Below are 21,748 nucleotides of genomic sequence, written 5' to 3' on the forward strand. Positions count from 1 at the left end.
ATGCTGTGATGTGGAAATGATTAGCTTTTCAGAGCATTCGCAAAAGGTTGGCGCCGGTGGCGACACCTACAACGTGCTGACATGAAGAAAGTTTCCAACCAATTTCTCATACACAAACAGCAGTTGACCGATGTTGCCTGGTAAAACGTTATTGGGATTCATCGTGCAAGGAGGAGAAATGCGTACCATCAGTTTCCGACTTTCATAAAAATTGGATTGTAGACTATTGCGACTGCGGTTCATCGTATCGCGACATTGCTGCTCGCGTTGGTCGAGATCCAATGACTGTTAGCAGAATATGGAATTGGTGGCTTCGGGAGGGTAATACGGAACGCCGTGCTGGATCCCAACGTCCTCGTATCACTAACAGTCGAGATGACAGGCATGGCTGTAACGGTTCGTGCAGCCACGTCTCGATCCCTGAGTCAACACACGGGGACGTTTGCAAGACAACAACCATCTACACCAACAGTTCGACGACGTTTGTAGGAGCACGGACTATCAGCTCGGAGACCATGGTTGCGGTTACCCTTGACGCTGCATCACAGACAGGAGCGCCTGCGATGGTGTACTCAACAATGAACCTGGGAGCACGAATGGCAAAACGTCATTTTTTCGGATGAATCCATATTCTATTTACAGCATCATGATGATCTCATCCGCGTTTGGCGACATCGTGGTGAACGTACATTGGAAGCGTGTTTTCGTCGTCGTCATACTAGCGTATCACCCGGCATGATGGTATGGGGTGTCATTGGTTACACGTCTCGTTCACCTCTTGTTCGCATTGACGGCACTTTGGACAGTGGACGTTACATTTCAGATGTGTAACGCCCCGTGGCTCTACCCTTCATTCGATCCCTGCGAAGCCCTACATTTCAGCAGAATAATGCCCGACCGCATGTTACAGGTCCTGTAGGGGCCTTTCTGGATACAGAAAATGTTCGACTGCTGCCCTGGCCTGGACATTCTCCAGATCTCTCACCAACTGAGAACGTCTAGTCAATGGTGGCCGAGCAACTGGCTCGTCACAATGCGTCAGTCAATACTGTTGATAAACTGTGGTATCGTGTTGAAGCTGCATGAGCAGCTGTACCTGTACACGCCATCCAAGCTCTGTTTAACTCAATGCCCAGGCGTATCAAGGCCGTTATTACGGCCAGAGGTGTTTGTTCTGAGTACTGATTTCTTAGGATCTATGCAACCAAATTGTGTGAAAATGTAATGACACGTCAGTTCTAGTATAATATATTTGTCCAATGAATACCCGTTTATCATCTGCATTTCTTTTTGGTGTAGCAATTCTAATGGCCAGCAGTGTAGATTGACAATACTTAACTTTGGGTCGCAAGCAACTGGCGACATGCATATAATCAATGTTCTTCGTTGTATACAATGTCTATGCGAGTAACTCACACGAGTTCATATGGATCACTAATCATGGCCCTTCTGGTGCGCGGTTTCTAGTTCAGGTCTGCCGGTGCCCCCGCTAGTGCGCGCCTTCCACTGTCCGGCCGAGCCTGGCAGGAACGGCGCTTATATTCTCTTCGGATAGGGGCCGCTCCTGTCGTGGTGAGGTCCTAGCAGCCTTCTATTGGCTGATGTCGTCTCACAGCCTCCTCTGCGGTTACGTTCTTGATCTTCGTGTCGGCGGTTGTCGTTACACCGGAACAGTATGTGCTTGTGATTTGCATGAGGCTGCTAAAACAGCAGCCCACTTTGGAAATCTGTTCACTGGTTTGCCTGCCTGCGGGTGTTGACTTCTGTAATTCAGTTCGACAATACGGAGTGGATTAGGGGAATGTCTGCATATTGTGACGCGCCTGCTTCTCTGCATCTGCATCTATGGCATGGTGTTTATGAAGAATCAAAACATTCGAGATGCTCTGTCCTGTGATATGTGTTATTTTCTGTAGGTCTGGCAGTTTTGACACTTTTACCTTCTAAAAGCATAGAAGTACTTATGAATGATACTGTCTATATAAATCTTCTGGTGGTAAATGTCGGAGGCTCTGTGTAGCTGATCGTCGTTGATACCACTGTATACAGGAAACAAGTGACTACTTTCCGTAGAAGCTAAATAACATGTGTCAGTAAAAACGCCTTTTTAATGCTTCTGAAGAATGTTTTTAATCACCGAAATGTGTTTCGCCTTAATTAAAAAGGCATCTTCAGTGGGTGTTTTGAAATGTTACCTGGTGTTGGTTTACACTTATTGATTTGGATCTAAAACACTTCACATAAAAGTTTGAAAGTGAAACGCAAAAGTACTTACAGTTAAAAATGTGTCTCGTTTCTTGAGGACTGTACTGCATTCATTAGTGGGGTAGCAGATTGAACGTCGAATTGTTTTTATTATTTTGTATATTATTAACATGTTCAAGAAATGAGACACACTTTAAACAGTAGCTACATTGTCTAGTACCGTTGTAGCTTAACCTAGAGCTACACATTGGACATTTCTACATCTACATCCATACTCCGCAAGCCATCTGACGGTGTGTGTCGGAGGGTACCTTGAGTACCAATATCGGTTCTCCCTTCTGTTCCAGTCTTGTATTGTTCATGGAAAGAAGGATTGTCGGTATGCCTCTGTGTGAGCTGTAATCTCTCTGATTTTATCCTCATGGTCTTTTCGCGAGATATACGTAGGAGGGAGCAATTTACTGCTTGACTCCTCGGTGAAGGTATGTTCTCGAAACTTCAACAAAAGCCCGTACCGAGCTACCGAGCGTCTCTCCTGCAGAGTCTTCCACTGGAGTTTATCTATCATTTCCAAAATGCTTTCGCGATTACCAAATGATCCTCTAATGAAGCGCGCTGCTCTCCGTTGGATCTTCTCTATCTCTTCTATCAACCCAATCTGGTACGGATCTCACACTGCTGAGCAGTATTCAAGCAGTGGGCGAACAAGCGTACTGTAACCTACTTCCTTTGTTTTCGGATTGCATTTCCTTAGGATTCTTCCAATGAATCTCAGTCTGGCATCCGCTTTACCGACGATCAACTTTATATGATCATTCCATTTTAAATCACTCCTAATGCGTACTCCCAGAAAATTTATGGAATTAACTGCTTCCATTTGCTGACCTGCTGTATTGTAGCTAAATGATAAGTGATCTTTCTTTCTATGTATTCGCAGTGCATTACACTTGTCTACATTGAGATTCGATTGCCATTCCATGCAAATTGCTCTCATGTTAATTCATTAGTATCGCAAGATGGGGAATTCGGTTAGTGAAGTTGCCATATTTAGGAAGCAACGTGTCAACAAAAATGAATAATAAAAGAACCATTTGAGTAACAAGAAAAGCGTAATGTTATGCAATTAACTTAATAATAAGTTAATTTTTCCTGATCCACAAAACCTTTCGCCTTAACAAAACTGATTATACAGAGTGTATCATAATTAAGGGCGTCAACGCGTACAGTTGAAAGTCACAATACTACAAGTAAAAAAGTATGAGCAAAAGTGGACTCTAAAAAGCGTACCTTAAGAGCTATGAACACTTCTTCATCTTCGACACTATGAACCAAATCTCTTCTGCTGCAAACTCTCGGCTTTCCATATTTCCAGAGGTGGCAGTGTGGAGCTGAACAATGAAAGAGACGTCAGGTATGCATAGGCTCTAAATTGCTTACCTTAAGAGCTATGAGGACGCTCGTAAGGTATGCGATTGAGAGCCCTTGTTTATCGAGAATTTTTATTTATTTATTTATTTATTTTTTTTTTTGCTTCTGGTACAGTATACTTTCAACTGTATGCGATTAAGCCATTGATTAGGATACATCCCCTGTATATAACTGAACAAAAACTAAACAGACAATTTACTTCACTGTCTATTACTTAAATTGAACAAAGACAATCAATTATAACGAAAAGTGAAGCTGTTGTTGACAATTTTCAAGTGTAGTTAGCTTAACTGGGTGCATTAATCCATTTAACCTTGAAGATCATTATATCAGGACCTTAACATAGCATTCTATGACAACTTGTCGTGACAAATCCATAATCAGTAACAAACACTGCTATGAAGTTAGACCAATAAGTTCCCCAAAAAGCTAATCGTACGCTGCGTAGTCATATTACGCACACACGTTTTAGGTGAGAACGGTGTCTGATACATCGTGGTCCAATTTTCTCAGAGTTGCATTTTTTATTTTTTTACTTCCTATGGCTTTAAATGCAGCGTCAGATTACATCAGTAATACAGCATCAGATTACATCTGGCGCATTTTGAGATAGATGACATATATATAAAATATATGATATATATGATATATATATATATATATATATATATATATATATATATATATATATATATATATATGTTGTTGTTGTTGTTGTGGTCTTCAGTCCTGAGACTGGTTTGATGCAGCTCTCCATGCTACTCTATCCTGTGCAAGCTTTTTCATCTCCCAGTACCTACTGCAACCTACATCCTTCTGAATCTGCTTAGTGTATTCATCTCGTGGTCTCCCTCTACGATTTTTACCCTCCACGCTGCCCTCCAATACTAAATTGGTGATCCCTTGATGCCTCAGAACATGCCCTACCAACCGATCCCTTCTTCTGGTCAAGTTGTGCCACAAACTTCTCTTCTCCCCAATCCTATTCAATACTTCCTCATTAGTTACATGATCTACCCATCTAATCTTCAGCATTCTTCTGTAGCACCACATTTCGAAAGCTTCTATTCTCTTCTTGTCTAAACTATTTATCGTCCATGTTTCACTTCCATACATGGATACACTCCATACGAATACTTTCAGAAATGCCTTCCTGACACTTAAATCAATACTGGATGTTAACAAATTTCTCTTCTTCAGAAACGCTTTCCTTGCCATTGCCAGTCTACATTTTATATCCTCTCTACTTCGACCATCATTAGTTATTTTGCTCCCCAAATAGCAAAACTCCTTCACTACTTTAAGTGCCTCATTTCCTAATCTAATTCCCTCAGCATCACCCGACTTAATTAGACTACATTCCATTATCCTTGTTTTGCTTTTGTTGATGTTCATCTTATATCCTCCTTTCAAGACACTGTCCATTCCATTCAACTGCTCTTCCAAGTCCTTTGCTGTCTCTGACAGAATTACAATGTCATCGGCGAACCTCAAAGTTTTTATTTCTTCTCCATGAATTTTAATACCTACTCCGAATTTTTCTTTTGTTTCCTTTACTGCTTGCTCAATATACAGATTGAACAACATCGGGGAGAGGCTACAACCCTGTCTTACTCCCTTCCCAACCACTGCTTCCCTTTCATATCCCTCGACTCTTATAACTGCCATCTGGTTTCTGTACAAATTGTAAATAGCCTTTCGCTCCCTGTATTTTACCCCTGCCACCTTTAGAATTTGAAATATATATATATATATATATATATGTATAATAGTGATTATAAGATAAAATTCTGATAACGACAAAAGTATACAACATCAAGTCATATAGAATAAAATAATAGATGATGTATTAATTCCATACAGTAAAGTATGGAATTAATACATCATTTACTGTTTTATTCTATATGACTTGATATTGTATGCATTTGTCGATATCAGTATTTTATGGACAATAAATAGTTTAGACAAGAAGAGAATAGAAGCTTTCGAAATGTGGTGCTACAGAAGAATGCTGAAGATTAGATGGGTAGATCACATAACTAATGAGGAGGTATTGAATAGAATTGGGGAGAAGAGGAGTTTGTGGCACAACTTGACTAGGAGAATGAATCGGTTGGTAGGACATGTTCTGAGGCATCAAGGGTTCACCAATTTAGTACTGGAGGGCAGGGTGGAGGCTAAAAATCGTAGAGGCAGACCAAGAGATGAATACACTAAGCAGATGCAGAAGGATGTAGGCTGCAGTAGGTACTGGGAGATGAAGAATCTTGCACAGGATAGAGTAGCATGGAGAGCTGCATCAAACCAGTCACTGGACTGAAGACCACAACAACAACAACTTGAAAATATCCATCCATCTTTTTCAGGTCGTTTTCAAGAGTAATTCCTGATGTCTCGAAGTCGACAGACTGGCTAATTAAACATATGTGGTCGGCGTAAATGAACTTTTAGAGTTGAAGTTTGGTAGGTCAGATACGTACACATTGAAGAGCACAGGAGAAAGAACTGATCCCTAGGAAAGGCCGTCGTTCAGTTGGTAATAGCGGCTTTTCTTGTCATTGAGGTGTACTTCGATGTGTCTATTTGCCAGCATGTTGTTAAGTAGTGTGGCCAGTTTTTTACGAGGTATGATGCATAAGAATTTCAGTAGCATTCCTTGTCTCCATACTGTGTCATACCCAGACGATAGATCAATAAATACAGCTGTGGATTTTTTCTTTTCTTCAAACCCCCTTTCGATACGTGTGGTTGCTGCTAGTACCTGGTCGCTGCAGCTCCTCTTATATCTAAAGCCAGCCTGTTGAACTGGTATCTTCTCCTCAACAGTGGGTTTTATTCTTTTGAGAATGAGCCTCTCGAGCAATTTATAGCAGACGCTCAGGGGAACTATGGGTCTGCAGTCTTCAATTTAGCGCCCCACAAACCAAACATCATCATCGTGTGTAGAGTTCAGGGTGCTTTCCTGTCTTTCCCGGTTTTAGGATTGCTATGATTTTGGTTTTCTTAAAAGGGACTGGCAGTCTTCCAGTCTGTAACATGTCGTTGAAGAATTCTGTCATCCATCGTTGAGCAGTTGGGCCGCTACGCTTAAGAAATTCTGGGTCGATGTCTGCAACTCTCCCTGTTTTTCTGTACTTAATGGCCTTGGAGATCTCGGGTGTCCCAAAATTCTTTGAGGTGTCAGTGTCACGTGTTCTTCCTTTGACGCAGTTCAGTTCTGCTATGATTTCTCTGGTTTTCTTTTTCTCTGTCTCTGGCGTTCTACTCGTAAGTTCCGAAATTCTGTTGGTAACATCATTGGGTCCTATATAGTCAGTATTGTGTAATGTTTTCATTGAAGTCTGGCCCAGTCTTGACAGTAAGTGCCACGCCTTTCTACTGGAATGTTCGGAACTCATTTCATTCAATAATTTGTGCTATTTCTCTTGGCGAGCTGAGTCCAAACATTGCGAGAGCTCGTCAGCGACATCAGGGTCGGCATTCTCCAGGTATTCGTTATACAGGTCAGTCCATTCCCGGCTCCATCCAGGAATGTATATTTTCCGATAGCCCCTGGGGACGTACTTTCCGGCGATGAATATAAGCAAGCCCACAAATCACCCCCAAATTTTCTGCTTTTGGAGGAATCTATTGAATGTTAAACTCTAGCTCAGAAGTATAGTTCTCCCAGTTAGATTTACCAAAATTCAATCGGGGTTTAGGAATCGATCTGATGACAGGAATTTGTGTCCCCACGTTGAGCAGAACAAGCCTATGTTGGCTGCGAGGGAAATTCTTGTTGCAGAGTAAAGGTGCATTTTGTACATCTTTTGTGACGAAGCACAAATCTGGGCAGTAGTCTCCACCCCATCTAGCAGAGTGAAATGTGCTCCTGTCTTTGGGGTCATATATTAGAAAAGTATTCTGTGTCTCCGCCCATCTGGATACTTCTTCGCCACCTTGTTTGGTATAGTTGTATCCCCATTGAGTGCTGCGATAGTTGTCTCCCATGATGACTGCAGGGTGTTGGATATCTCGGACTGTGTTGTCATTTCAAGCTTAGGCTTATAGAGGTTTATAATTTCCATACTGGAAATTTTAAAGTGGATACGATGTTATTCACTGCCTCGATGCAAAGTACACTAGCCTCCACGTGGTGCACCCCGGGCAGCGTGACTTGTAACGGCTGAATAGTCTACAATACCAACTGCTGGATCTAAACGGGATTTCCCAGCTTTCTAGAAATACAGCATAGTGAATAAATTTGCTTTGATTAAATAATACTGAGACACTGGATGCTCTACTCTCAGCGAAAGTCTCCTACCGCACTACCCCTACCCAAGTTGCCAAGCTGCGTCAAGCTTTCACCTGTGTTGTGCGTATCTCGCAGGGCTTGCACCCTGGCCGAGATAAAGCTTTCCCGTTGGTTGGCAGTCCTTCTCATATCTGTGAGTGCTTTTGAATTTATCCTTAGGTTCTAGATTTACCGTCACTTAAATTAAGTACATACAATTGCGAAGACTTCTCATTTACGTATTTTACAACACTTTTCTTAATCATGTGTTTACTCTGACTGTTCAACTGTCAACGCGTCCTTTCGTTGTCTGAATTATTTACTCTTCCAGCTGAATATTTTGACCCTTCAGAAGGGAGTCTTGCTTTTGATCTCCGTCTTCTCTTCACTGACACAGCCCACATTCGTCATATTAGATAATATCTTGGGTTCCGTATTTTTGCGCTGTTTGAGTATGAGACAGACAATTTGTTTTGCTAGCAGCAGCTGCGTAAACTTTAAATGACGACAAGGCCCTTTGTCAAGCTACATGAGTGGTGCTTCATTAGCGGTAGTGACGAGAATAAGGTAGCGACTGTCAGATGCCAACTTCCACCATTTCAGCTTGTCTCTCAGTTACAGCCAACTGTTTTCTCAATAATTAATCCCTTGGATGAACTACGAACTGCTAGACTAGCGCGAACTACAAACTGTTCAACTCTGCGTTGCCTCACAGTCCGCTTTAATCCCATACCAGTTTGTTTGATTAATGAATCAAACAAACTGGTATGGGATTAAAGCGGACTGTGAGGCAACGCAGAGTTGAACAGTTTGTAGTTCGCGCTAGTCTAGCAGTTCGTAGTTCATCCAAGGGATTAATTATTGAGAAAACAGTTGGCTGTAACTGAGAGACAAGCTGAAATGGTGGAAGTTGGCATCTGACAGTCGCTACCTTCGCAGATGAATGGATAATTTGCAGACTGCTATAAAATGCTGCAAGTTGGTATGAGTTCAGAGCTACCGTATGTTGCGATAAGAACCAAGTAATTAGTTGTTTGGTTTCAGGCGGAGACAGGCGGAGTCGATACCAACTTCCTCTAACGTTCTGCCAAACCCTGGTGTCTCCCGCGAAGCTGAGGAGTACTTCATGGGCAACCGGGAGCGCGGTGTAGCCCTCATCTTCAGCCACGAGGTATTTGACGATCGTCGGTGTGCAGATGGGAACCACCGACCAAAAGATAGGCTTGGCACAAAAGTCGACAGAGACGCTCTTCGTGGTATTTTCGAAAGTCTTGGCTTCGAAGTACTCTGTTTCGACGATCTATACCTCTACCAAATAAGGAATGAGCTGAGACGGGGTAAGTAATAGTCAAGGGGAGAGGAGAAATAACTGCAGTTCGATTTAAAATTGTTTCTACTGTTTGCAAGCACATTTAATTCAACATACAGATGGCTAAGTACGAGGGCAGTCTATTACGTGTTTACGGAACCAGCAAAAAACGCTTCCTTAGTACAAATCGTTTTACTGTTTCCAAAAATATTCACCACTAAAATTAATACCCTTTTGCATGCGTGAGAACAAATAACGGAAAAGTATTTTCTTTTCTAAGAATGGTAACTCATAAACAAATGTACTCAAAGTATTGAAATGGTGATGAGAATCCACACAACGGTGGATCAATGACGTCATCAGACAGCTGTCAAACATTGAAAAATTTGTAGTGAGAAATATATATTTGGCGCTGTTAGCTTTTTTTTTTTTTTTCTTCATTAGGGCAAACAACTTATCTACAGTCCTGCTTCATTTCTGTTAAAGTAGTTTCTTGCTTCTGAATTTCAATGTCCTTTCTATACATCCTAGCATAGTAATGGTTGGATCTTGATGAAAACATAGTGTCAGAGAAACAAAGCCGGCCGGAGTGGCCGCGCGGTTCTAGGCGCTGCAGTCTGGAGCCGAGCGACCGCTACGGTCGCAGGTTCGAATCCTGCCTCGGGCATGGATGTGTGTGATGTCTTTAGGTTAGTTAGGTTTAATTCGTTCTAAGTTCTAGGCGACTGATGACCTCAGCAGTTACGCAAGACCGCTACGGTCGCAGGTTCGAATCCTGCCTCGGGCATGGATGTTTGTGATGTCCTTAGGTTAGTTAGGTTTAACTAGTTCTAAGTTCTAGGGGACTAATAACCTCAGCAGTTGAGTCCCATAGTGCTCAGAGCCATTTGAACCAACCTCAGCAGTTAAGTCGCATAGTGCTCAGAGCCATTTGAGCCAGAGAAACAAATTTTGGTGTTCCCTAGTTTCTCTGCGTAATCTGCTAATACCATTTTATCCATGTTGCAAAGACGACAGTTGTTCATCTCCTATATACCCTTAACCGTATGTGCAAAGGGCTTTTTATACTTACACTGTAGCAAGCGCCGAGCGTAGGTCCCCTGTAATGTTCAAAAATATACGCGCGCTTTTCATATTGGTTTAAACACTGCGTCAATATCGTGTCTTCTGGACACGCTGCTGAAGCGATCTGTAACTGTTTTGACGAATGGGAAGTAAACTTCCGCCTTAGTTGTTTCGTTTACATTAGAAGCACCAGAACTTTTATGGCGTAGTGTCCTGCTTATCTCTTTGTCCGGGTAGCCGTTTCTTCTGAAGGCAATTTTTAAATGATCGAGCACCAAGTACTGTGGTTCACATATCCTTTCAGTTCGGTCCGTCAACGTTTTTATCACTCCTTTTCCTGCTCGCGATTGTGACTGAAATTTCTCTGAAGGTATCTGTCCGTATGAGTGGGCGTTCTGTAAACTTTCCACCCTGAAGTTCGTTGAGTTCTTTAACTACCTGTACAACCAAAAATGAAATTTGACCTCCTTTCTCTTTGTCTATCGCGAAATTTATATTAGAATTAATAGTTTGTGATTAATTTTATGTCTTTTGACGTGAAATAATTAACTGACTATTGCCTGACAGCTGGAACTGTCATGATGAAGAATGATGCGACGTTTTCGGTAGGTTTTCCTGATATAGTTGATACTTGTGGCAAACAAATTATTGTACATCATGAGCATTCAACTGTTTCTCTATTCTCTGATTTCTAAGATAATAGTTGTGACATGTCTAGTGGAATCAAATGAACAAGCGATCATTTTCTTGGAAGTGCTTCACAAAATAACCACTTTCGTAGGATTTCCTTTTTGTCTTGCAACACCGAAACTATTGAGTGCTGTTTGGTTTTGTGAGTGGATAGATGCAGTTAGCTGGTCTCAAGCCAACGGGTCATGGCAATCAGCCACCAGGAAACTGCTAAATACGAATGGCTTGTAGCCAAACCACCGAAAGGAGAACCTCAGAGAACTGTCATAAACTGTATAGAGAAAATAATTGACGATGCTAAATTATCTGTACTTGGAAAGGGACTAAATTTCGCACCGATGCCGACAACAACAATATCAACAGCGCAATTCAATAACGCAGTGGAACTGACCTCTCTTCCACTTCCACGTGATGCTTCAGAGGAAATACGACGGAAAACATGCTGTGAACTTACTAGAGCGACCCCCCCCCCCCCGAAGCCAAACATCTCAAAGGGAGAGAGAAAAGCACTGAAACGGCACCGTGAAGATGTCGAGAATGTCATCCTTCATCCTCCCAGCAACAAAGGGAAATTGAACAGTCCTGCTACCACGTAACTTATATAAGCAAAAACTGACGACCCATTGGAAGGCGACGCCTATAGGAGAACTGAGGACGAGCCTACCAACAGAGTGAAAAGGAAGACAATTGAGCTTCTCCAGCACAACTTTCCAGATAAGAATAGGAGGAAGAATCTTCGTCCACGAGCAGCTACCCCTTCCAGACTTTACTAACTACCTGAAGTCAACATGGAACGAATGCATCTCCGCCCTGCCATCCTGATTTAGGTTTTCTGTGATTTCCCTAAATCGCTCCAGTCAAATGCCTCTGAAAGGGCACGACCGACTTCCTTCCCCGTCCTTCCCTAATCCGATGAGACCGATGACCTCGCTGTTTGGTCCCTTCCCCCAAAACAATACCCCGAGAGCAACAATGGAGCACCAACACATGAATTAGCAAAACACCTGCCGTTAATGCTCAGCCCGTTTGCGGGCGAATGTCTGCAGCACATAAGAAATTCGGCGAACTTCGTCCAGCAGGTGCAAAACATCCGTTTGGGCTACGACGAGCTCATCTTAAGCTTCGACGTGGTAGCCCACTTTACTAGAGTATCCCTGAGAGACTCGTTAAGCCTCACAGGAGAAATGTTCGGACCAACGCTAACGAAAGTGTTCGAATTCGTGCTTACGTCAACGTACTTCCTGTTCAGTGGGAACCACTACGACCGTATGGTGCAGTAGCGATGGGCTGCCCACTGTCACCAATAGCGGCCAATATTTTTATGGAGGCTTTTGAAGAAGAAGCCCTGCAGTCGGCAGTCTCCAAACCCATTTGATTTTTTCGACATGTAGACGATGAATTCGTAATGGACGGCATCGCCTACAAGGCTTCCTGCAGCACATGAAATCGCTGCCACCAGAATACCAAGTTCACGATGGAGGTTGAAAAATCCACCTGATCGCATTTCTGGAAGTGCTCATCAAACGAAGACCACATGGATCACTAGGACACAGTATGTATCGCAAACTGACACTTGCGGGTTGGTACCTGCATGCCTCCAGCGGTCATGTTCCTTCCCAGCGAGAAGATGCCCGGGCACACGGGTGCACAGAGCTCGCGAATTCTCGGACCATGACAGCTTAGCAGATGAAATGCAGCACTTACAGGCCGTGTTCCGCACGAACGTTACAAGAACCTCCACATAAAACGTGCACTGAGACCGAAGAAGCCGAGATCGCAGTCTGCCGAGGACGAAGACAGATCGGCTGCGACACCGATTTTACTGTCCGTCCGGAACACGTCGGCAAAGATCGGCAGAATGATCCGAAACTACAATATCAAGTGCTTATTTCGCCCTCCATGCAATACGAAAACCTTATTAGGATCAGCAAAGACGAGTTAGGACTCCGAAAAAGCGTACACAACTGGCCATTAAAATTGCTACACCATGAAGAAATGCAGATGATTAAGGAGTATTCATTGGACAAATATATTATACTACCACTGACATGTGATTACATTTTCAAGCAATTTGGGTGCATAGATCCTGAGAAATCAGTACCCAGAACAACCACCTCTGGGCGTAATAACGGCCTTGATACGCCTGGGTATTGAGTCAAACAGAGCTTGGATGGCGTGTACGGGTACAGCTGCCCATGCAGCTTCAACACGATACCACAGTTCATCAAGAGTAGTGACTGGCGTATTGTGACGAGCCAGTTGCTCGGCCGACATTGACCAGACGTTTTCAATTGCTGAGAGGTCTGGAGAATGTGTTGGCCAGGGCAGCAGTCGAACGTTTTCTGTATCCAGAAAGGTCCGTACAAGACCTGCAACATGCGGTCGTGCATTGTCCTGCTGAAATGTAGTGTTTCGCAGGGATCGAATGAAGGGTAGAGCCGCGGGTCGTAACACATTTGAAATGTAACGTCGACTGTTCAAAATGCGGTCAATGCGAACAAGAGGTGACCGAGACGTGTAACGAATGGCACCCCATACCATCACGCCGGGTTATACGTCAGTATGACGATGACGAATACGCGCTTCCAATGTGCGTCCACCCCGATGTCTCCAAACACGGATGCGACCATCATGATGTCTTGCAAATTGACTCAGGGATCGAGACGTGGCTGCACGATCCGTTACAGCCATGCGGAGGAGAGGCCTGTCATGTCGACTGCTAGTGATACGAGGCCGTTGGTATCCAGCAAGGCGTTCCGTATTACCGTCCTGAACCCATCGATTCCATATCCTGCTAACAGTCATTGGATATCGACCACCGGGAGCAGCAATGTCGTGATACGATAAACCGCAATCGCGATAGGCTACAATCCGACCTATATCAAAGTCGGAAGCGCGATGGCACGCATTTCTCCTCCTTACACGAGGCATCACAACAACGTTTCACCAGGCAACGCCTGTCAATTGCTGTTAGTGTATGAGAAATCGGTTGGAAACGTTCCCCATGTCAGCATGTTGTAGGTGTCGCCACCGGCGCCAGCCTTGTGTGAATGCACTGAAAAGCTAATCATTTGCATATCGCAGCATCTTCTTCCTGTCGCTCAAATTTCGCGTCTGTAGCACCTCATCTTCGTGGTGTAGCAGTTTTAATGGCCAGTAGTGTAGTTTACCCCATGCCTTGCCAGTGTGGGGAAATGTATTAGGTGGACCAGACCATTCAGACGTTACAGGAGAGACGCACTGAATTTAAACTTCACACAGACAACGTACAGCCAACAAAGTGCGTCTTGGCAGAGCACTGCATCTCCAACTGGCATGACATGAACTACGATGGCACAAAGGTGTTGCAGCAATCGAACACCTTCTGGGATTGATGCAGTGGAGATCCGACTACTTGTCGAGATAACAAGTAAGGACAGCGGCTTTCAGTTTAGGAAGGCCCGGGATGCAGCCTTGAGTATCATCAAATTATATCTGCAGTCTACAACGGAATCTGCTCCGGTCAGGACATCTGGAGAAGAAGAAGAAGAAGACGAGTTTTCTCCACAGGGACTGAAATATGCATGTGGCCACGACCGCGGAAGGACTGCGGTTCTTATTATGTCGATGGGCGTCGCGCTTCCCCCACCATCCTGCGCCGAGCTTCCCCCACCACCTTCCGCGTACTGCGCTATGGCACCGTGATGGAGGGTGCAGAAGAGGAATAAACACTATACAGAGTCGGCATCCGTCAGTCAGTCTCCAGGAACGCCATAAGTGTCACACCTTTTGAACGACACCACCCTCTGAATACCCGAGAACTATTCAAGATTTCCCGACGCCGGGATAATCTAAAATCACACAGGGAATATTGACACCGCTAATGATAGAACACGGATGAAACAAAATATCTAAAGCTGAATGTTAAAAATTCCTGGGTATGAATACTGATCAAAATTTTAATTGGAAATTACATACTGCTTACATTTTCAAACAGTTATGTTCAGTAGCATTTGCTTTACGTCTAATTGCTTATTTTGGCCATGAAAGCTTTAGAAAGCTATTTTACATTCTTCCAACATTAATGGCGTAAGAGTAATATCTGGTGTCCATCTGCAAGCGTTACATAGTCACTTTATAAAGAACAGCAACACAGCGGAATAGCTCTGTTATGAAGTTTGTTATGAACAGCCAGTCACAATTTGGAAACAACTGCAGCATTGATAAACATATCATTTACTAAAATCTAATACATAAATATTTTGAATATTCTATTTATTGTTACACCTGTAATATCGTTTATTATCATACTTGCATCATTAGCAAAGCGTTATGTTTCTGCTTATGGAGGAAGAGAGGTCTTTTGTATACAGAAAGAATAAGAACACTCCCACTATTCGACCTTGCGGAGCACCAGTAGGAAATTTTTTCCCCATTCAGAAAAAAACTCAGCATGAAAACTTACTGAATACTATTAATTAAATAGCAGCTGGAACACTGGCTCTTCCTACCTTGCAAGTAATAAATTTAAAGCCTGTTCAAAACAATGTTGTGATTTTCACAGTTGAATGCCGCATAGTGATAAAGAAAACCAGGGTCTGGTAGGTGAAATTTTGTCATTTGGCTTTTTTTGACACATGGTAAGTGACATGCTTTGAGGCATGATCGGCAGAGAAGCCCTTTTGGAAACTGAATAAGACAGACTCAAAATTTGCAATTTATAATTACACTAAAAAATTCATGGAGTGTCTCACCCCTGGAATGAAACCTTCTTCACATCTTTTGAGGAAGAAGTTAACCCTTTCATAATTGATGGGACACAAATAACCCAATAAATTAATGTGCCATTTCGAGACAGCGATACCTGGATCCTGTATTTATCTACTTCTACCATGTAGTGAGAAGCTTTCGGAACTTGGAGAAAAGTACTATGTGTCATGGGGTGAGTAGAGGGGCAAGAAAGATTCTGAACCATCTTAAGGGGTGGCCTACATCAGGGGCAGGTATGCACTCAGGAGCAAACCTAATGTTCACCTTTGATTGACAAGTACTTAACCTATTGTTCTGTTAAGTGCTTTTCCATATCACCCCCATTTCCTTCTCATTGACAGGCACTTAACCTATTGTTCCCCCACCCCCGCCCCCTCCTCCAATCCCCTCCCCCCTCGCTGCTACAGGTACACTTTCAGGTCTGAGTTCTTGGAATAGGTCCCCTTCTCACTCTTATCAATTTCATTGACTATTTAATTAAATTGATCAATTAGTTAACCTCTCTGGTGGGAAAGTGCCATGCCCCCCTGCCATGTCCCCCTGGTGGGAAGTTCAAATTCCATTAGGACAATGCAACCTCTACTAATCTTAGAAAGTGGTGGGAATAAAGGGCACCTCCACCAACCTAAGTCATCCAACCGCCACCTCTTCCTAGGAATTGGTGGAAAAAAGACTCAGTTGATCGATCATTTGGAGGGTATTCGGTTGTAGTGTATGGAATATTGTTTAAACAATTTAGACATTGTGTGGAATATTGTTTATTTAAACGATTTAGGGGATTCAAGGCATTTTGTGAGATATATGGAAATTGGTGGAGGGGAAGGATCTCATAACAGGAAATTCAAGGTTATATTGTTTATTTATAAAAAATTCAGTTTTGGGGGGATAGGATTTATCTTGCTCATCATTCTCTGCTTTTTCAGACATGTAGGTCTTTCAAAAAGCAATGACATGGGGCAAACATGCTGCATAACCTAAGGTTCAGTACTGTACTCTGTGTGTCTTAACTTAATGTTTGGGCCTTTGTCGGCACTTAACCTATTGTTCCATTAACTGGTTTCCATGACACCCCCATTTCCTTGAACTATTGTGCCGCCTTTGATACCAAATTAAGTAATCAGTTATGTCCTCTCACCATTTTCTAGTATACTTCTCGAACTTCACAAGCTTTTCAACGCCATTTCTGGGGCATTCTTCTTTTTCACCCACCCCCTTAAACTATTGTACTGCGTTTTACATAAAAATTATGCAAATTAACGTTGTGTTCTGCATATAACCTGCTATTCTGCCCCATGTTACCCACTCACGCACTCCCACCATTAACTACTGTACCACTAACACCGCATTGACATAAAAAATTTATGCAAATTAATTAAATCGGTATTCTTCACATGTATGGGGCAGTTTTTCTTAATTCGCAGCATCCTATTGGTTGGTTATACAGAACTCCAAGGCGTGCTCATGCTGGTCTCATATGTGATGACGCATAGCTGTGGTATGGTCCAGCACCAAGAGAGATGTTTCAATGCTTTCCAGAGTAGCACAGAGTGAATTGTTCCTAGCGATCCTTTCGCCATTGTTTTCTGCAGACGGCACTTTCAGCGGTAAAATTATTTTGCACAGATCGCTGGATTGTACTGGCAATTAAACACAGCAAAAGTTGTCTACAGATCATCAAATACATACAAGACTCACAAGAATATTGGAAGCAAGGATCATATTTACCAGTGTAACTGCAATTGAATATTACTATTGCTGCTACAATTGACACTGATCGATGTACAGGTAATGTCTCTTGACAGCTGTGGTTCTGGAACGAATCTCAGTATCACTAGCAAACTCTTGCAGATTGCATAGTGTTCCAGAAATACTTAACGTGCACTTTTGTAAGAGTTTCCATGATGTCTCGGCTTGTATGCACGGAAATTCTTGCCCCAACAGAACCTGTTTACGAAAATAGCGCTGAATAACGTGTCACCCTTCCTGCTTTCAACATAAGCAAACGTTCTCACCGCTAAAAGCCTGTGCACGCTCGCGAAAACACCGTTAATCATAAAAGCATTCTTGTTGTTTGGAAAGAGAGCACTCTCTAAGCACAAACGGGGAAATCAGAACAGTTACACAAACAGAATTCGAAACACTGTCAAACAGAAGAGAAAAAAATGGCCGGTATTTTCGGTATCCTACAGCTACAGGTCTGGAGATGTCCTAATGCCACAGTGGCGGATGAGTGACGGCATCCTCGCCAGAGATGGATGGTCTGCTTCATCTTGTCTTTGAAAGCTTGCTTTCTCTGAACTTTCTGTACATATCTTGTCTTCATCTTGTTCGAATCAGTTTGTAGATGTTCCTATGTCCCGGCACAATGGATGTCTTGTGAATGAATAGAGCATTATGATTGTATTTTGTTCAGATCACCATATTGCATCGACAATTAAACCCTGCAATGTGCCCTACATATCGTAAAATACAGGAAGACTCCTACTCAATTACACTGCTCTCCCACTGAGGGCAGGAGCTTGAATATTAGAATGCAAAACAGATCTCCAACCTAGCAATATATCACCACATACTGTGTCGATATAGTAAACATACATTTCCTATCCTGTGCCATACAAAATCATCTCTTTTACATCATTCGTGCATATACCACGAAGACAGACAGCACCATATATACTCCTCGCAGCACTGGATATTTCCATGCAAGGGCAGCTGACATCAACCCCAGACAGGTGACCAGAGCGCACTCAGCAGACCGAAGTCACTCTCAGAACTGTTCTACAAATTCAGACTCCTTTCCCCTCGACACAAACAAGTTACTGTTTCTAATCCAGACCTGCTTGCTTGCTCGCTTTTCTACACCCATCTCCAGTCTTGGGGATTACAAGAACACATGTATTTTTGCATGGGTTGCCATAATATTATACTGTTTTCGCGGTACTTCTCGATATCAAGCACACAGCAGTATCCTATCGATCGCACGCACAACATAATTCCGAAGACACAAACTGGAAATTATTTCTCTACAAAACACGAAACTAGGTGGGGTGTGCTGTAAACAGCTGACTAACTAGAAACTTACGCGGAAACTTGAGAAAAATAGAGAAAACTGATATTTCACTCACACATACCGGTGCCGGTGATGTAGCAGATCCCAAATCATCCCTACAATTTACAAGGTCAACTAAGGTGTTTCTCATGTCTAGAGATCCAGTAAACGTCTCTTCCACATGCTAGATGCACACACCACAATCGATTTTCTGTCAACTAAATACAGGCGCGAAATGTGCAGAAGCAGTCAACCGAACAATTTACTTGGGAGGGAATAACGGTCCAGCACAAACACACCTCCATATTCAGTCTCAAATTTCCATACTATCACGAAAGCTATCCAACACGTACAAAGTATTGATTCACTCCATTAATACCCATCTAGCATAACACAAAAGGAACTGTAATCAGCTGTAGTGGAAATAATTTTAATAGAAAAGAAGAAGGATTAAAACTAGACAAGATATAGCGGTCGACTTTGTACCAACAAAGTGACAATCGATTACCTGTAATCGAGAGAGATGACACACATTTTTACCTAAATCATCCAATGTATCATGTGTAAAGTACTGCAGCTGCATATGACTAGAATGCAGGCTATATCACATGACTAAAGCATCCAAATAGAATACTGGAAAAAAATCGACCTTCAGCAATTTGTCCTTCTCTACAATTAATGTGCCCAACTACGTTGCGTATAAATATCACTCCGTTCTTGTTCTTCTTAACTGTATGCTATTAAATTAAGGCACTTTGAGATCTGTTACTATAGATCGATATGGTGGGTTAAGCTCCAATACTTGGTTACATCTCGAGAAATGTGGTTCACTTGGAGGGGGTAGGACTAGGAAGCTCTATTCAGTCAAGAGAGGTGAAGAATAGCTATATTTGTCTGCTCGGTTGAGGATTAATTGGGTAGCGATGTTGCGGGGTAGGCTGGTCAATGACGAGGTGAGGACGGTCTTTTAAAGTAGGAGGGCGAGATTGCTCTGTGACCGCCATAAGCAGAGAGATTGATCGAGTACTATGCGTGAGGTCTCAGAAATATGTATAGTGTGGTCTGGTATACTTGGATCGTTTTTATGTGTTCGAGAATTAAGTGTGAATGGATGTACTGAGCAGTCACCTACCAACGCTCGCAATGATACTTGCAAAGTAGACAAGGTATGGTTTAGCTATGATACTGAAATTAGGAAAACATGCTGTCACATGATTGGCCAGTGTTGGACTTGCTGTAAAATTTTTCACGATATCAGTTGTGATGGTTAATATTACAGTAGATCCGTGGTGTATTATCCACACCGGCCGTGCATTGGGTACCACATAATGATTGCGTGACAATGCTTGTATGAGTTGGGGAACAAATTTTGGTTGATGTACCGCAACTTCTGGGGTTGCTAGCACGGAAAACGGTGATCCCGTACTTGTGTGCAAAATGAACAATCACTAGGGATGGAAGGCAGAGTTATCAACTATTGGGTCATTGCGACATATGAGTTTAAATGAAGAGGCCGTCAATCACTTTTGGGGGGGCCTGAGCTCCCAGTTGGTGCACATCGACAGCGCAGAAAGATATGTATATAGCTTCTTTTCTGTGTTTACTTCGTAGATTCTTACTTAAATTTCGTGTGAGTTTCGTATAGGAGGTGTAATTTCCAGTTTTAGTTACAGTAATCATAAATTCTGGCAGATTGTAGCGCAGTCGTTAGGCATTTGTACAGGTTAGTTCATACATTCTTTGCGTGTTTCCTTTGCATTATCTAGGCAAGGACTCATGTTTCAGTAACTTTTGTTCAACATCGATTAGAATGGACAGGGACTGTGATTGCTGTGTTCGGATGAGGGCTGAGTTGGCATCCCTTTGCTCACAGCTGCAGGCGGCGCTGACTTCGGTCGCACAGCTTGAGGCTGTTGCCAATGGGCACCACTGTGGGGAGCCGGACTTGGATATCACGGGGATGTCAACCTCGTCCCGTCTGTCCCCAGATCGGTCTGCCGCTGTGGTTGCCCCGGTTGCTGCCTGCAGTGGGGCTGAGCCCTCGCCTGTGGTTGATTGGGAGGTCGTTGCAAGGTGTGGCAGGCAGCGAAAGACGTCCCCGGAGGCTGATCAGAAAGCCTCCCCAGTGCGTCTGACAAACAGGTTTCAGGTACTGTCTCTGGCTGAGCCAGATGCAGCTGCCTGCCCTGTTTCAGAGGATGATTCTCAGCCTTCAAGGTGCGGGCAATTGCAAAGGGTGGGCTTATTGATAGTTGGGAGCTCCAATGTTAGGCACGTAATGGGGCCCCTTAGGGATATGGCGGCTAAGGAGGGGAAGAAATCCAGTGTGCACTCCGTGTGCATTCCGGGTGGGGTCATCCCTGATGTGGAAAGGGTCCTTCCGGATGCCATGAAGAGCACAGAGTGCAGCCAGCTGCAGGTGGTGGCATATGTCAGCACTAATGACATGTGTCGCTTTGGATCTGAGAAAATTCTCTCTGGATTCCAGCGGCTATCTGATTTGGTGAAGGCTGCCGGTCTTGCTTACGAGATGAAGGCAGAGCTCACCATCTGCAGCATCGTTGACAGAACTGACTGTGGACCTTTGGTGCAGAGCCGGGTGGAGGGTCCGAATCAGAGGCTCAGACGGTTTTGCGACCGTGTTGGCTGCAGATTCCTTGACTTGCGCCATAGGGTGGTGGGGTTTCGGGTTCCGCTGAATAGGTCAGGAGTTCACTACACTCAGCTGGCGGCTACACCGGTGGCGGAGGCTGTGTGGTGTGGACTGGGCGGGTTTTTAGGTTAGAAGGCCTTGGGAAAGTACGGGGTGGGCTGCAGTCTTAAAGGGTGCATGGCAAATACAGGACGTGCTTGGATCAAGGAACAGTCGGAATTGTAGTTGTAAATTGTTGTAGTTGTGCTGGGAAAGTCCCTGAGCTTCAAGCGCTAATAGAAAGCACAGAAGCTGAAATCGTTATAGGTACAGAAAGCTGGCTAAAGC

General features: G+C 43.4%; 1 protein-coding gene across 4 annotated transcripts in view; it reads left to right on the forward strand.

Annotated features, from left to right (window-relative positions):
* LOC124551036 (caspase-1-like) overlaps window positions 1-21,748 on the forward strand; it is a 141,316-nt gene that overhangs the window by 39,344 nt on the left and 80,224 nt on the right. For 3 of the 4 annotated variants that reach the window (XM_047125916.1, XM_047125907.1, XM_047125901.1), the window contains exon 3: window positions 8,951-9,243. The exons of the other annotated variant lie outside the window; for it this stretch is intronic. In XM_047125916.1, coding sequence (XP_046981872.1) covers window positions 8,951-9,243 — 293 coding nt within the window. The remainder of the gene's footprint in view (window positions 1-8,950; window positions 9,244-21,748) is intronic. 4 annotated transcript variants of the gene reach the window in all.

Source organism: Schistocerca americana, chromosome 1 (assembly GCF_021461395.2).
Source record: "Schistocerca americana isolate TAMUIC-IGC-003095 chromosome 1, iqSchAmer2.1, whole genome shotgun sequence".
Classification (NCBI taxonomy): domain Eukaryota; kingdom Metazoa; phylum Arthropoda; class Insecta; order Orthoptera; family Acrididae; genus Schistocerca; species Schistocerca americana.